At 39.7% G+C, this 15,729-nt stretch overlaps 1 protein-coding gene across 2 annotated transcripts; it reads left to right on the top strand.

The window, feature by feature from the left end:
* The first annotated feature begins 4,022 nt into the window (after positions 1 to 4,022).
* On the top strand, positions 4,023 to 15,069 carry LOC148892374 (dnaJ homolog subfamily A member 3, mitochondrial-like). Of its 2 annotated transcripts, none has more exons than XM_089005902.1 (12): positions 4,023 to 4,279; positions 4,919 to 5,055; positions 5,153 to 5,236; positions 5,482 to 5,679; positions 6,565 to 6,717; positions 6,794 to 6,941; positions 8,153 to 8,217; positions 8,301 to 8,429; positions 8,522 to 8,637; positions 9,447 to 9,541; positions 9,754 to 9,893; positions 11,113 to 15,069. In XM_089005902.1, the coding sequence occupies exons 1-11, from the start codon at positions 4,030 to 4,032 to the stop codon at positions 9,876 to 9,878; spliced, it is 1,500 nt and encodes a 499-aa protein (XP_088862028.1). In that variant the 5' UTR covers positions 4,023 to 4,029; the 3' UTR covers positions 9,879 to 9,893; positions 11,113 to 15,069. The 2 variants fall into 2 exon arrangements, with proteins under 2 accessions (XP_088862028.1, XP_088862027.1); XM_089005901.1 differs by having other exon boundaries at positions 4,025 to 4,279; positions 9,751 to 9,893; positions 11,113 to 15,067.
* Positions 15,070 to 15,729: the final 660 nt, after the last annotated feature.

Genomic DNA, 15,729 nt, shown 5'->3' with positions numbered 1-15,729 from the left:
ATTGTCTGCTCAAAGCCACGTGGACTCCTCTTTCTAAGCGGCTTTCAAAACTCTCAAGTACACTTTTCAGTCACGGTGTAGACCGAAGCACGAAACAGGCTTCTCACTGGCTGCCGGTGCCGAGTATGCTAATTTGCATACTCAGTTCGGGTTGCGTGTAGCTTTTGCTTTATTGAATAAAACAAACGTTTGATTTGAAAAATAACGCTTTTTTTTCTTGAAGAAGTTGTCGGCCACCCGGCCCGAGACGTTTTAAAAGTTGTACGCCCAACGTAAAAGTTGTACGCCCCGGGCCACTGGGCAGACGCTATTTCAAACACAGTAATAATCATACATTTCATTTCTAAATGCCTTTCAAAACTCTCAAGGTCACTTTATAGTCACAGGATAAGTTTTGCAGTGGGTAAGCAGCGGCAGCCACATGCGCCAGTGTTTACTCAACCCAGAAATAACTCAAATAACTAGAAAGCCACCTAGCTAGCTTATAGATAGCTAATAGATAGCTAGCCACCTAGCTAGCTTATAGATAGCTAATAGATAGCTAGCCAGCTAGATAGCTTTAGTGGACCAAGTGAGGATTCTCTTCTCGCCCAACAAAAGCAACATTTCTTACTTTACACCATAAAAAAATACAAAGCAATTTGGGTATTTTAACACACTTTCTGATAACACACACACAAACAATAAACCATGTGTAATATTAAGCAGATTCTTTACTTACAGACAGTGTAGGTGTTCAATTAGCTGACATGTTTCGGCGACTACTTCCGCCTTCCTTTAATATTAGATATCAAGTAGACAATATTAATTAATATTAGATATCAAGTAGACAGGATGAACTTAGTACAACGAATAAACCATGTGGTCGAGCTTTGAAGCTGGGTCAGGTTCTCTGAATTGAAGCTAACATTGAGATGAATCAATCTTTGCCTGTTGACCAATTATGATCCCAAACCGTATTGAACACGTTTAGGCAGAAACGTAAGAACATGTCATGCAGCACATAACATTGTCGCCGACCTGACAATAATTCTGATTTTATCGCAGTAGTATAACAAAGTGATTATGTTGCTTGATCACAAAATCTGCTTATCTGACCTAAATCAAAGATTCCTCTCCATTTCCTTCCATTTATTCTTTTTTTTTTTTTTTTTACTCGGGCAGACACCCTATTAAATAATTTAGTATTTCGGTGTCAGCATGCAACCAAAACATCTCCACAACAGGAAAAATTGGCTAACATGGTCTGATTTATCTAATAGATATGATCCGCCTACAAGCTAGGTTAACAGCTGTGTGTGTTTGAGAAAGCAAGATCACTCTGCTGTCGCGCTTTGAGAGCCTTCAAGAAGCTTAGTCGAAATTGATTGGTTACCAAAATCAAAAACCCCTTCAACAACAAGGGAATCTTTAGGCCTTTCTCTGATGTTAATACACAACATTACAATGTCACAGTCGCATCACCACGGGGCAAACTCGTGATAGTTAGCTGAAAACAAACACATTTGCTTGTGATAATATCAAGTGCATGAACATTTGGGGAAAAAAAACGTCTTTGTGACATGATCAGCATCAGATCCAGGACATTTTTACTAGCCAAGTATGTCAAAAAACACACAGGGTTTTTCTCGGGTAATGTAACCCACAAAGTGTTGCAGTAATAAATGAATAATGAAAAGAACTTAGATTGGGAGGAAATTGTTTTTGACTTAATGAATACAGTGATACCTCGGTTCTTTTATGCATGAAATTGCACATTAAAATGCTGCCCAACACATGAAAAGCAATGTATATCTCAGAAAATTTTAAGCAAAATGGCAAAGACACAAATAACATAAACATAAATGTAACCTGCACAACATAAATTGTACGTTCGTAAAGAAAATAATTATGGATAGGATTTTTTTACCTTTGTGGTGGTCAGCAGAAGGCGCAGGTGGACGGAGGAAGGAAATTTATTGTTTGGAAGGAGAGTCCCCTTCCATAAAAACTTCGGGGAGTTCTTCTGTCTGAGGGGTGCTCACACGTTCAAATCTCTTTGCTCCGGATGACTCGGCTACAGGATGTTCTTTTCTCTTAAAATATCTATCCAATGACACTTGCTCTCACTCCCATAGCCATATCACTAGATTTCACAGCCTCCTTATTCTTTAATATCGTACTGAATGTAGATTTCGCCAGGCTGTATTCCCTACCAGGGGTTCTCAATACGTCGATCGTGATCGACCAATCGATCTCCATGGTACTATTGGTAGATCGCAAGACAAGGTGATGTGACATTGTCAGGAACTGACGCTTAACAAATCAAGTGGAGTTCTTTTGAAAAAAAAAAAAACTCGACGTCAGCCAATCAGCCATCCCTTTATTTGATTGATACACCTGAGAACCAATCAAATGACATCTCATTGAGAGACTCACTGCGAGCTCAAACAACGCCCCTTCGTTGCAAAGTGAACAAGGATGTCGTTAGTTTTCCTCTTCAACGTAAGATAGAGTATAAAAAAAGTGGAAGTGCTGGACCAAGTAAGAAGAAAAAAACGTATCACTTTCATACGGAATGAGAGGATGACTTTTTTCACGATGACATTTTCAAGTGCGGTTGTCTCGTCTGCCAGTTATCAGAGTGAACTCAGGTAATGGCAAACAAGTGACATCATTATGTTGTATTGTGCAACATAAGCGGATATACATCACATAAATTGCAATAATATTCACTATATTTCTCAATAAATATAATGAGTAGATCATTTTGACTTGGTCATTTCAAAAGTAGCTCCCTTGCTGAAAAAAGTGCGAGCACCCCTGCCCTAGCCAGATCAGACACTCGCACACCTCCTTCATATTTTGCGATTGTTCCTTTCTTAAATGCAATAGTTGTACGCACTACTTTTCTTTTTTCACTTGTAGCAGCACTTACTTTCTTTGGAGGCATGATGAGGGGCTAAAACTCTTCGTACACCTATATTAAACGCGAGAGCAAAACGCAGCATGTCCGCAAGCGACAACAGTTGGTCACGAAGAGAGCGATACACCCGTACGCCGCTCAGCTGTCACGGTTTGCAAGGTGGTGATGGCGGGTTCGGATCCCAAAAAGCAGGCAGGAGGGAGCAGGAGGTTGTTTGACAAATTGTATTAAAATAAAGGTCAGCAGTAACAAAATGTGAAACATCAAAATGATCTGAATGGAAAAAATACAAAGTAGCAAAAGAAGACCAAGTGTAAAAGTCCGCCAAGGTTAAACAAACACGTACACGATGCATGCAGCAAACAAGCAGCAAACAAACAATGAATCGGCACCGGATGATCGTGCCAGGTGTCCTTTTAAGTGTCATTGATTATAACGACCAGCACCTGCGAGGCTGCCGGCAGTGTATGTGTGTGTGTGTGTGTGTGTGTGTGTGTGTGTGTGTGTGTGTGTGTGTGTGTGTGTGTGTGTGTGTGTGTGTGTGTGTGTGTGTGTGTGTGTGTGTGTGTATGTGCGTGCGCGCGTGCGTGCGTGCGCCTGCGCTTGTTTGTTTTTTTGTTTATGTATTTATTTATGTATTTTTTTACATTATGGTGTGTATGTGTGCTGTCAGGTTAAAGCTGCAGAGGCATCAAGAAGGTCAAGCAAGCAAAGACATGACAGCACCCCTCTTGCCTCACCTCCCACTGATCTGATGGCTTGACCTCAGAGCATCTATTTCCATAGCTGGGGAGATTAGAAAACAAAGAAATGAGCTCAAGATAAGTATTTGACTCATAAGACTTAGTGTCTTATGAGTCAAATGTAGGAATCTTTGGATGCCTTGTCTGTTGTTACAACAAGCAACAAACAGAAATCTGATGTGTTATGTCTGACATCAGCTTCCTGTGTATCTTCCAAATATAACGAGGAGATTGCCGTGGAGATGGCTTGGTATGAGAACCAGATATTGTCTTTCATTACTTGATAAATGACCCAGTTGTTCAATATTCCCCTTTTTTAATCTACATTTCCTTCTTGATGAACAACAGATTGGGGGCGACACCTGCCGTTTAAATGTAGGTATGGCACTAAAACCACAGCGTTGCGGAACAGGAAGTGACGACTTCAAAATGGCGTCCTCAGTGACCCGGCTTACTCCGCGCTGTTTCGTCACGTCGTTAATTTCCAAACTCTGCCGCGCTCATTTACATTTTGTATTCGCCCGAAATGTGTGTTTTTCGGCCACGGCCCCAGTCGCACACCGGGGAAGTTTGACGACTTACCCGAGCTCGTGGAGCCACAAAAATGCGGCGACATTGAGCCGACTGACAGGTGAGTCCGCTTGACGTGAGCAAAACATCTTAAATGCGAGTCAAAAAAGCCCATTAAAGGCTATAATGTGTGATAAATGGGAATAAACCGGTGTTAAGTCACAACTGTATGATGTCATGGTTTACCAGTTTAGTTACGTAGTCGTATTCACAGACATAGCTGCATTAATTTGGCAGTTTATGAGCACCGAACTAAATTAAAATTCACTCATCACATTTGCATTTACAATAGCGCACATTTGGTAGTATCAGTCGTGTTACCGTAACTGCCAATTGGAGAAAATGGAATATTTGAGGCGCGCATGTTCTCTTCGTTAATCCCTCCTAACGACCCAGGTTACATCTGGCTCTTAATCGACCTAAAACACTAGTCTTTCCGTCGAGGTGTATTTCTTGCAAGTTCCTTGACACCCATTACCATTGAGACGAGGCTTTTGAGTCATCTCATTGCAATTGAGTCATTTACAGAAAGACCACCAAAACCGAAAGGTGAGTTTTTAATTGGATAGCAAGAGAAGGCCCCCATAGGAGAAAGAAAGGTCAATTTGTAAATCTTGAACCATAATTTTGTGCCCACTCTTGTAAACCTAATATCAGTTGAACCTAGGTGACAAGTGCAATTGTGTTGTCCCATTCGCAGTCTTGCATTGTCCTCACGTTATCCCAGATCGATGGTTCCGCACCAGCACGAAATGTGCGAACAAGCAAGACATGTATGCCGTGCTGGGTGTTGCCCGCACAGCCTCACAAAGGGACATAAAAAAGGCATACTATGAGGTGAGATAACCCCCATTGTTGTTCACCTCATTAAAGGACAGTAATTCCATCACAGAAGTCTGTCGAACAGTCTAATCTGAGTACCTTTTGTTTAAAGTTAGCAAAGAAGTACCACCCTGACACCAACCCAGATGACCCGGAGGCGAAAGAGAAGTTTGCTCAACTGGCTGAAGCTTACGAGGTAGCGACTGGTAACATACACTCACCGACTTTTGCATCAGCCTCTTTTGCAGATACAAATAAAGCAGAATGGAGTGGAGGGGGATAGTGAGTACGACACAGAGTTGGGACATATTACTTTGTTTATTTGTGAAATCTGGATTAGACTTATTCTGGTGATAAAACACACATTTCATGGAACCACCCAATTATTGAAATGAAGTCAAACACCTTTTGTTATTTCCCCACCTATTTGCTGCATCAAAGGTTTTAAGCGATGAAGTGAAAAGGAAGCAGTACGACACATACGGCTCAGCCGGCTTCAACGCCAGCCGGGCGGGCCAGCAGCAGTACTACAGAGCCGGCAGCGCCAATGTTGACCCCGAGGAGCTCTTCAGAAAGATCTTTGGGGATTTCGCCGGTGGCTTCCAAGACATCAACAACATATTTGAGCACCGCCCGGAGGTAAGAGATAACAAGGTCTTTCATAGTTAAATAGTGATTGATGTAAAAAAAATAGTTAAATGTGGAAAAAAATGGCCAGTTGTAGTCAATCATACTTTTTAGCTTCAGTTGGGTTTTGAACTCACGACCTCTGCACTGTGAAGTCAGCGTGCTAACCTCTCGTCTACCAGGGCCACCGTTTTCACTGACGTTTTTCAGTAATGTAATTATTTGTACATTTTTGTGTACCCGAAGAGGAAAAAAAATATTTGAAATCAGAAATCGTATTTTTATAGCGGGTGGGATTATTACCGTATTTTCAGGTGTATAAGGCAAAAGGCCTTGATTTTCTTCAAACGATGACTCTGTGCCTTATACGTGAAGTTATAGTGAGCCACAACTACTGTCAGTAGCCACTGACCCTCCCCAGAAGAAGTATTGCATAGCCCCAGCATCTACCGTAGCACCGTATAATGTGATGTGCTTTATATTTGAAAATCCTTTATACATTTATATATTATATTTGGAAAACTTTTTTCAGTCATTGAAGGTGTGCCTTCTAGTCCGATGCGCCTCATATATGGAAAAAGTTTGAAAATAGACCATTCACTGCACATTATAAAGTGTCCTTGAGAGTTTTGAAAGGCGCTTATAAATGAAATTTATTATTATTATTATTATTATTATTATTATTATTATTGTTGTTGTTGTTGTTGTTGTTGCTATCGTTACTATTATTATTATTATTATTATTATTATTATTATTATTATTATTATTATTATTGTTGTACTCCAGTGCACCTTATACACCAGAAAATCCGTTAATATTATTATTATTAAGGGTCCTCTACAATTCACAACAGACGATCACTTGGCACTTGATGCATTTCTCCCGCACGTCACTAGTTTGTGATGGAGCTGACGTTTGCCGAGGCGGCGAAGGGCGCTGACAAGCAGCTGTCAGTTAACGTCGAGGACGCCTGCCCGAGGTGCAACGGGAGGGGCAACGAACCGGGTACCAAAGTATTGCACTGTCACTACTGCAATGGCACCGGCATGGTGAGTCACAACTCTCCCCGATTTTTTTTTTTTTTTGTGTTTAAAGTCATTCATGTCTGCGTTTTCTTTTCCACAGGAGTCACTGCATACGGGCCCTTTCATGATGCGAAGCGCGTGTCGACGCTGCGGCGGCAAAGGCTCCATCGTAAACACCCCCTGCGCTCTGTGCCGAGGTTCGGGTCAGAGTAAGAAGAGGCAGACGATCGCGGTGCCTGTTCCGGCTGGTGGGTGTCCATTCTGAAATATCACCGAATGAGCATTAGATTTGCATCATTTGATTCAAGTGACACACACCATGAATCAAATCAATCAGAAGCGAATGAGACAGAATTAAAAAAAAAAAAAAATAATCAGTTGAGAATAATTTTAGAGAAATAAAAATGAAATAAAACAAAATAAAATAATACAATAAAAATTAGATAAAAATAAGAGAAATAAAATGAAACTGAAATAGAAATAAAAATACAATGAAATTTGAAATAAAATAGATAAATAAATAAAAAAAACATACATAAATAAAATAAAACAGAATAATACTAAAATAAAAATAGAAATAAAATAAAAATACAATTCAAATGAAATAAAAATCTTATTATTTTCCTTTCGGCTTTTCCCTTCAAGGGGCCGCCACAGCAAATCAGCGGCCTCCATCTTAAGAGGTTTGATCCGCATGTTTGTTTTGGCCCAGCTTTTACGTCGGATGCCCTTCCTGACACAACCCTCGGTATTTATCCGGGCTTGGGATCGGCGCAAGAAGACATATGCCCCTTTGTGGCTACAGAACAAGCAACTCGCTCAGTAAAAGGCTCCCAAACACAAAATGGTAATCGGCACAGCAACATTCATAATAAATAACATTAAAATAGAAATCAAAATAGAAATAAAAATGAAATTAAAATAACATTACAATAAAATAAAAATACAATTACAATGAAATAAATAAAATAATATAAAAATGAAATAACAAATGTATAAAAATTAAATAAAAGTAAATTAATTACAATTAAGGAAGTGACACGTGACCTTAACTGGGTATTGGGAGAAAGGTTGCATTTTTAATGTGATATTAAAAAAAATAGATTGCTTGACAGTGTTGTTAAATGAAGTAATCAAATTTGGGAATGGCACTCTACGTCACGCTTCGGGAATGGCAATCACTGATGTAAGTGACTAGTTCAAACAAGACACAAAAATGACCAGGCGATATTTCTTCATCCTACATTACAAATAAATGTACACATCCGACACGTGACAAAATTATTGTTGCTCATTAAAATCATGATTTTAAAAAAAGAACAATGTATTCACAAAAGAATACAGTATTACCTAGATATGGCGGTGTCCATTATGAGCACTATTCCACATTTTGTTTCTCATGATGTACCGCAAAATCCAATATTGTGACGTTGCGAGTGAGGATGGCAATTGTCTACAGGAGTTGAACACGGGCAGACCGTGCGGATGTCAGTCGGCAACAAAGAAATCCTCATTACATTTCGGGTGAGTCTTTTCAATTCGCTAACACGGTGGATATCTTTTCCCTTGTTTTTGATGGATGATCAAATGACCCACCACTCACACAGGTCCAGGCGAGCCCCGTGTTCAGGCGCAACGGAATCGACATCCACTCGGACGTGCTGATCTCTGTGGCGCAAGCTATCCTGGGTGGCACCGCCACGGCGCAAGGCCTCTACGAAACCATCAGCATTGTGGTGAGATGGTTAGAAAGTCCAGATTGTTGAGCGCGCCGTTAAAATTGCGACCGTTTATTCCGAAGCTAACGTGCTTGCCGCCACGTTTGCAGATTCCCGCCGGATGTCAAGCAGATCAGGTGATTCGGCTGCAGGGGAAAGGCATTCGTAGGATGAACAGCTACAGCTACGGCGATCACTACGCGCACGTTAAGATCGGCGTGCCCAAGTAAGAGACTTGACAGCGGTCGAAAATAATAATAAGAATAATAATAGTAATACATTTTAGTTATCAGCGCCTTTCAAATCTCTCAAGGACACTTTTCAATAAAGCAGGGACATAAATAAAACCACAGATATAATTAAAAATAACTAGATAAAACTATACAAAGAATGTGATTTTAAAAAGATGGGTTTTGAGATGGGATTTGGAGGTGGGAAGATAATCTAATAATAAATAATATTTTTTTAAAAAGCTGGCCAGGCGTCACAGAATGAAAAAAATCAGAAAGTGTGTGCTGCTTAGCTTACCTTTTGACTTTGCATTTCAGAACTACTGGTCATAGCTCGAAAGTGGCTCGAGTTCTTCACCTTCAATAGCCTCCAGGTCAAAATGTGTTAGGAATATATTGTGTCAATTGCACGAATCATGACGAGCCAAATTGTAAGAATCAAAATGGCTCGTTCGGAGATTTTCAAGATAAATAAATATATTGATCGTTTAATTTCATATTTAATGTGATTGGACAAGTAATCTAAAAATCAATACAGTAAAGTCTCGTTATATCGATAGTCAAGGGAGTCCGAAAAAATATAGATATAACCGGTACTATCGATATATCCGACCCTGTTTGCATGTAATTTTCTCCGGCCGTGCATAGAAATAGTATCGATATAACCGGGACTATCGATATATCCGATATCGATATAACGAGACTTTACTGTATTTGTATAGAAGCCACTTTAAATAATTTTTTGGGGGAATGCAAGTCTCTTTCATGCACGTCATTCATTTTTTTGGTTGTTTTGTCTCTGCAGGAAGTTGACGCGGAGGCAGCGTTCTCTTCTACTCAGTTACGCCGAGGAGGAGACCGATGTTCCTGGAACCGTTAATGGCGTCAATCTGTCACCCGGTATGCATTGCGCCATGGGGGACGAAATCATTTTGGATAATATTTTGTGATGCGTTAAACCTTGGAATTTGGGTGCCGGGGTGATTAAACTCGACTTGTTTCCCCTTTTTTGTTTTTCTCAGTAGAAAACAGCTCCATTTCAGTTCGGCTGACTAATAAAAGGGAAAGATTTATTGTTCTTTTGAATGAGTAATGTCATGAATCATCAGCAGGGGGCGGCACAGCGTCAGTTTCGGGTGAGAGGGCCAGCAGTTCAGCAGATGCAGGGGACCGACGCAAGACGAAAAAAGAGGAGGAGGGGGGCTTCTTTTCCAAATTCAAGAAAATGTTTAGCTGAAGTGAAGAACACAAGGTAGACATTTCACTCTCATGTAAAGTCTTTTTTTTGTAGCGCTTGTCCTTGGTAGTGAGTGAGCAAGTATGAGCTGAACCATGATACATTTTTGTTCCCCCATTTCATAAAAAAAACATTTCCCCCATTTTATAAACGACCATTCACACTTGCCCAATTTAGCAATTGCAGTGAACCGATTGTGCATATTGTTGAAATATCGGTAGAACCCAAACCTGGAGAAAACCCACAAAAACACAGGTAGTGCTGCCTTCGTGTAATGGGGAATCAAATTCATTGATCTTTGAAGGCTCACTGTCAAGCTTTTTTTTCTTCACAGAAGTTCAAAATGGCAAAAAAAGAACCACTTTTCAGACACAATTTTATTCCCTTTTTCAATTCCCGAATAAATTTGTGAATGGTAGTGAATGAGTTTAAAAAAAAAACGTTATTCAACAATTAAAATGCGTCAGTCATAATGAGAAGGCATGACACGGGGTGACATATTAAGAAGTGACATATAAGGAAGCGGAGGATAATAATAATAATAAAAATTAAAATAAAAAAATTGTAATAATATTAATCATAATCCATTTAATTTATAAACGCCTTTCAGGCATAAAACCCCCAAAATATGTGGTTGAAAACCAAATTGGACAAGAACTGAGATGTTTGAAAACCGAGGTTTGACTGTACTTCATTGAAAAAAAGTCTTCAAAAGTATAGCTTTTTCTCAAGAACTTTTTAATTCATTTTTTTATTTCATGATCACTTTTTTCCCCTTGAAATGTAATTTTTTTCTTAAAAAAATCCTCAAATGACTATTTTTTTTTTCAATCAAAACATTTTGGGGGTAATAACTGAGGCCGCTTGATAAGATGACCACCCCTTTCTTTATCTAAACCAATGAAGGTCAACGTGGCAAAGAAGAGGACAAAGGGGGTCACTTTGCATGGGGCCAGTTGCAAACAGGCCAGAAAAACATGGCAAACCCTCACGAAGATTGCCAAGGATAATTGTACAGTATGTCTCTTAGAAACATTTCGCAATGGCATAAAAACATATTGAAATAAACTCCACAATTTCATGTTTGAGGACAACTAAGGGCGTCATCACTGATCGTGTGGTTTTAAAGCCCTGCAGGCAAAGGCAGATTTAAGTTAAATGCAGGCCGTCCCTCTTCTTGCTTTTATTTATTTATTTATTTATTTATTTATTTATTTATTTATTTTCACCACAGAAAACTGCTCTCAGCATGCGGTTTCCACGCGACAACTGTTAAACGTCCTGACTCAAGCTGACCGAGACGCCCACGCTCCACAAGATGGTTCTGCGTGACGGGTAATTTTGCTACTGACGTCTGCGGCGTGGTGAGCAATAAAAAAAGAGAGATTGCGCGTCCATATTGGACTGATTGATCGCCGCAGTTTTAAGCGCTTATCTCATTCAGAGTCGAAAATTATCCCCGATAGCAGTGTACATTTTCTTCGGTCTGAAGCTCCTAAATCACTCTTTACGTAATTATGGAGTGACGGTTAAGTTTCTTCCTCGGCCTGTGGTTGGGGGGGGGGAAGTGCTGAGCCTGCAGACGAAAATGTTCCTTGTGATGTTCTATTTATTTTTGAGGTTCCAACATCATAACACGCAAATGTTTTTACTGATCAACATGAAGTGAGTTGGTGATTCCTGGTGTAACAGGACCACAAACAAAAAAATAATTGAGGAGTGTTGCGCACAAAATGAAACCGTGTGGCATTTTGTAAAAATTCCTGGACTTTTTGGACTGGATATTTTGACAAATTTGAATGATCCCCAATTGGAAGTCCTTACAAGACATTTAGTGTTTAACAAAACTTTATTTGGCCAAGCCACTTAAAACCCACATGCTAACCAAAATATCAAAATATTAGAAAAAATACTCATTGTGAAATCTTCCCCAGTTTAATTGAAGGCATGATGCAGATCGCGAGATTTGGCAGTATAAAATTCCAACAACCAATGACTCATCCGATCAAAAAAAATAAAGGTTAATGAATGAAATGACTTTTCAATCACTTAATGCTGACAATAAAAAAAATACTTCAAAGCAGAACATTATTTTTATGTTTTTTTTTTCTGTTCCGCCTGTCAATGTACATCGCTGCCATGAATAGGTAACCAAAGAAATGACATTTTTGTAGTTATAAATATACACCTCAAAATAAATTAACAGAATGTTTTCTGCGATCAATACATATTTGGTCACCACGGGAACTATAGTCCATGCAGAAATTTATATACAGACCCGCATAGTAAACAAGTTATCGAATTGATGCAGAGGATAAAGAATATATGACAATGGTCTGTCTTCATATTTTGCGATGCTCGTTTCATTCGATCTTGATGGCGTTCTGTATTATTGTTAGCATTAAGATAACGGACTTTTGCCATGTAGTTGCTTACGGATTGGATTGGATTAGCCTTTACTAGTCTGGCAGTGGAGAAATATACATTTCACATCAGTAAAGTAATGAAAGGAAAGAAAGTATAAAACAAAATTTTAAAAATAAAATACAGGACCTGCTGGAAAGGCAAGCACTCTCACTGTGCCATCTTGAAGTAAAAAAAAACTAAATAACAAATAATGTGACACAATTTCAATTTTAAGCGCTTTCTTCACCCTCTTTGTTGTTTGAAGCAGTTCTAGATGAAAGAAGAGATGATCAAAGCATCCTTTTCAACAGTGGATTAGGGACATCATGTTGAAATGTGCACGTCTGCTACAAGCTAAATGGTGAAAGCCAACACGAAGCTGTTGCATCCATTGACGAAAAGAGATTGTCTCACATCTCCTGTCCCACCTAAATCCGCTTCAATTCCAAGCCGCAACAGTTCCACATACGCATCTGCGCTCTGTGCTGACGCTCCAGGATGCCTCAAGCCATGCATCCATCCATCCAGCCGTAGACTGTCCAAACAGTACTGACCAAATTTCAAGGTTAAATACAATATTTGACATTTTCCTTTTTTTTTTTTTTTTCATTTTCCATTCACTAAACAGCTTGAACCAAGCACTTAAAGGACAACTGACGCCTCTGGACAAGTTGTGTCCATAATTTGTAAAATCACTTCCAATGACTTCTACTGAGCGTATTTTACAAAGATTCCACGGCATATACCTATATTTTACCTTTTAAGATTCGCGCTGAATATTCAGGAAGTCTTGTTTTCGAGTTGATGACGAGGCCTGACGTGACGTCACGTGTGGAACGCCCTGACCGAGAAAGCGACACACAATGCATTTTGGGTACTTTGTTTGGTCTGAAAACTTCATGTTGATCCGTGTTGATGGCGAAATTAGAAGGACAACACATCATAAATGCGATGGTGAATCGTTGTGTGTTGCACCCAGACTACTATTTGAGACTAGCTGACACAAATTCCCAGCTGACAAATCAGCCCATTTCCAACGGAGCTTGGACGCCATCTTGTGCATTTTATGGGTGCTACATCGGAGTCCAGATGCCTCAAAATGAGACAGAAGGACTTCTTTAAATTATTGCAAACATGTATGCTTTCCTCTTCAGAACTATTTGAATAATATTCATAACTGGATGAGTAACAAGAAAGCATATTCTCTGAATCTGAAGCCATTGTTTTGATTCGAGAGCAAAGCAAGAGGTCCTGGCGTGATGTCACAAACAAGGGGGCGGGACCTTCTGAAACTGGCCACTTCGGGTTTCAAATTGAAGTACTTTTTAGACACTTTAAGTCATTTTTATTGGTGTTTTGCATTTGACTAAAAATATCAGCCTGCGTGTTTTGGGTATTTTAGATGCTATAAAACGTTTTTCTGATGTCAGTTAGGAAACAAAAAAATGGTGTCGGTTGTCCTTTAAGCTCTCTTCATTATTCACCAAACGGCTGCCCCCTATTATCCAACCACTTGCGTCCAGACATCTCAATCTAACGTTTGAACAAAAGTCGCTAGCCATGCAACAAGTTCAAAAATGGTGCCCATGAGGAAATTAGGAATTTGGTCCACCTCCATCTGTACTGCAGTATTTTTCAAACAAAAGTTTGTATTTTTTGGGTGTAAAGTTGCTTTTGTTCATTGACGTGGTTGCGATGGTAGTATAGAAGCATTCACTTGCTTTATAAAAAAAGTCAAACTTTGAGTGTAACCACCCTGGAGCGTTGTCATCGAGTTCATTAAAACGCTAGCTTTTGTTCCTTTTATGGAGTTTAGACGCCATCCCGAACCAAAGTGAGAAATCAAAAGCTTAAAAAAAAGTCAGAGCAGATTCAAATTTGTCATGTTGAACACTGAACAGGAACACACAAATGACAGCGACTTGAATGGCGATTAGAGAGCAAAGTCAATAAAAGCCGATTGAATGCTACATGTCAAGACTTGTACCTCCTTCCGAGTCACAAAGCCATACACCCCCCTTTTGTCTGGTCTCGTGCTTTTACCAATATATGAAAAGTGTCTGTGTGTCAATCACACGTGATTGACAGCCGGTTGCCGTGAGTAACTGGGAAACGCGGGAAGGAGCTTTGTCGGGGAGCACAAAAGCCCCCCCCTGAGAAGCAGCTAACTGAGGCTAATTGGACACGTACAGGTGGTTCTTAATAATACATCCTCAAAAAATGTTGCTTTTTAGCAGTGGTGGGCCGTCAGGGCCTGCAAGGCCTTCTCTGCTGGCCTAAAAATATCTGAATCACAGACATTTTGTCCATGAATTCTTATTAAATAATTTCAAATTGTCTTTCAGCTTCCTTTCATTGATAAAAAGGTTTGTTCAGCCGTCATCTGTACTTCTTTCAATGTGTCGGACGTTTCGCTCCTCATCCGAAAAGCTTCGTCAGTGAACTTCCTTTCATTGCTTTTCACTTGCTGCTTCCAGATGTGTGTTTTCATATTTCAGCATTTAACCAATCACATTTCAGCCATCAAATTTCCCCGTTGTGGGACAATTAAAGGCTTTCTGATTCTGATTTGTTACCATGGTTAGAAATCTACCTGGACGCCTTCACAATCAGTTCTACAGGCCCCGAAGCTAGCTAGCTAGCTATTAGCTATAGAGCTATCTAGGTGGCTAGTTATCTAGCCAGCTATCTGTTTGTTATCTATTAGCTATCTACTGGCTTTCTACCTGTATTTAATAGTGACATTCAGTGTATTAGTTAACTAGCTAGCTAGCTGTCAGCTATGGAGCTATGTATGTGGCTAGCTATCTGTTGGCTATCTATTAGCTGTCTACTAGCTGGCTAGCTAGCTTTCTATCTATTAACTTCCGGGTTGAGTGAATGCTGGCATGTGTGGCTGCCGCTTCTCACCCACTGAAAAACGTATCCTGTGATTGTAAAGTGACCTTGAGAGTTTTGAAATGCGCTTAGAAAGGAAATCTATTATTATTATTATGATAAAATAGGTGTCAATGAAACCATTGCTTTATCAATCAGAGTTCAAGTTGGCAACTCAAGGCCCACTGGAAACGTCAGAGTTTTCGCAAACTGATTGGCTAGTCACGAGCGTCCATAATTTGTAAAATCACCTCAAATGATTTCTACTGAGCGTATTTTACAAAGATTCCACCTCACATTGCTATATTTTACTTTTTAAGACTCGCGATGAATATTCATGAAGTCTTGTTTTTGAGTTGATGACGATGCCTGTCATGACGTCACGGAGGGAACGCTCCTGACAAGACAAAGCGATACACAATGCATTTTAGGGGCTTTTTTGGGTTCATTTTGGGTTCTTTTTTTCGACTGAAATGATGGCGAAATTGAAAGGAAAACTACATAAATAACGCGATGGTGCATCGTTGTGTGTTGTAGCCAATTGCGGTAACACGCATAAAGAAGGTGT

Source organism: Hippocampus bargibanti, linkage group LG10 (genome assembly GCF_051943395.1).
Source record: "Hippocampus bargibanti isolate YZ-2025 linkage group LG10, ASM5194339v1, whole genome shotgun sequence".
NCBI classification, from domain to species: domain Eukaryota; kingdom Metazoa; phylum Chordata; class Actinopteri; order Syngnathiformes; family Syngnathidae; genus Hippocampus; species Hippocampus bargibanti.
This window is presented reverse-complemented; position numbering and strand designations above follow the sequence as displayed.

Excerpts from the sequence above, each read along its gene's own strand:
- LOC148892374 (XM_089005901.1), top strand. The coding sequence starts at position 4,030 with ATGGCACTAAAACCACAGCGTTGCGGAACAGGAAGTGACGACTTCAAA. Across the intron at positions 6,718-6,793 it reads ACTGCAATGGCACCGGCATG|GAGTCACTGCATACGGGCCC; the intron begins GTGAGTCACAAC and ends TCTTTTCCACAG. Across the intron at positions 8,638-9,446 it reads GTTAAGATCGGCGTGCCCAA|GAAGTTGACGCGGAGGCAGC; the intron begins GTAAGAGACTTG and ends TTGTCTCTGCAG.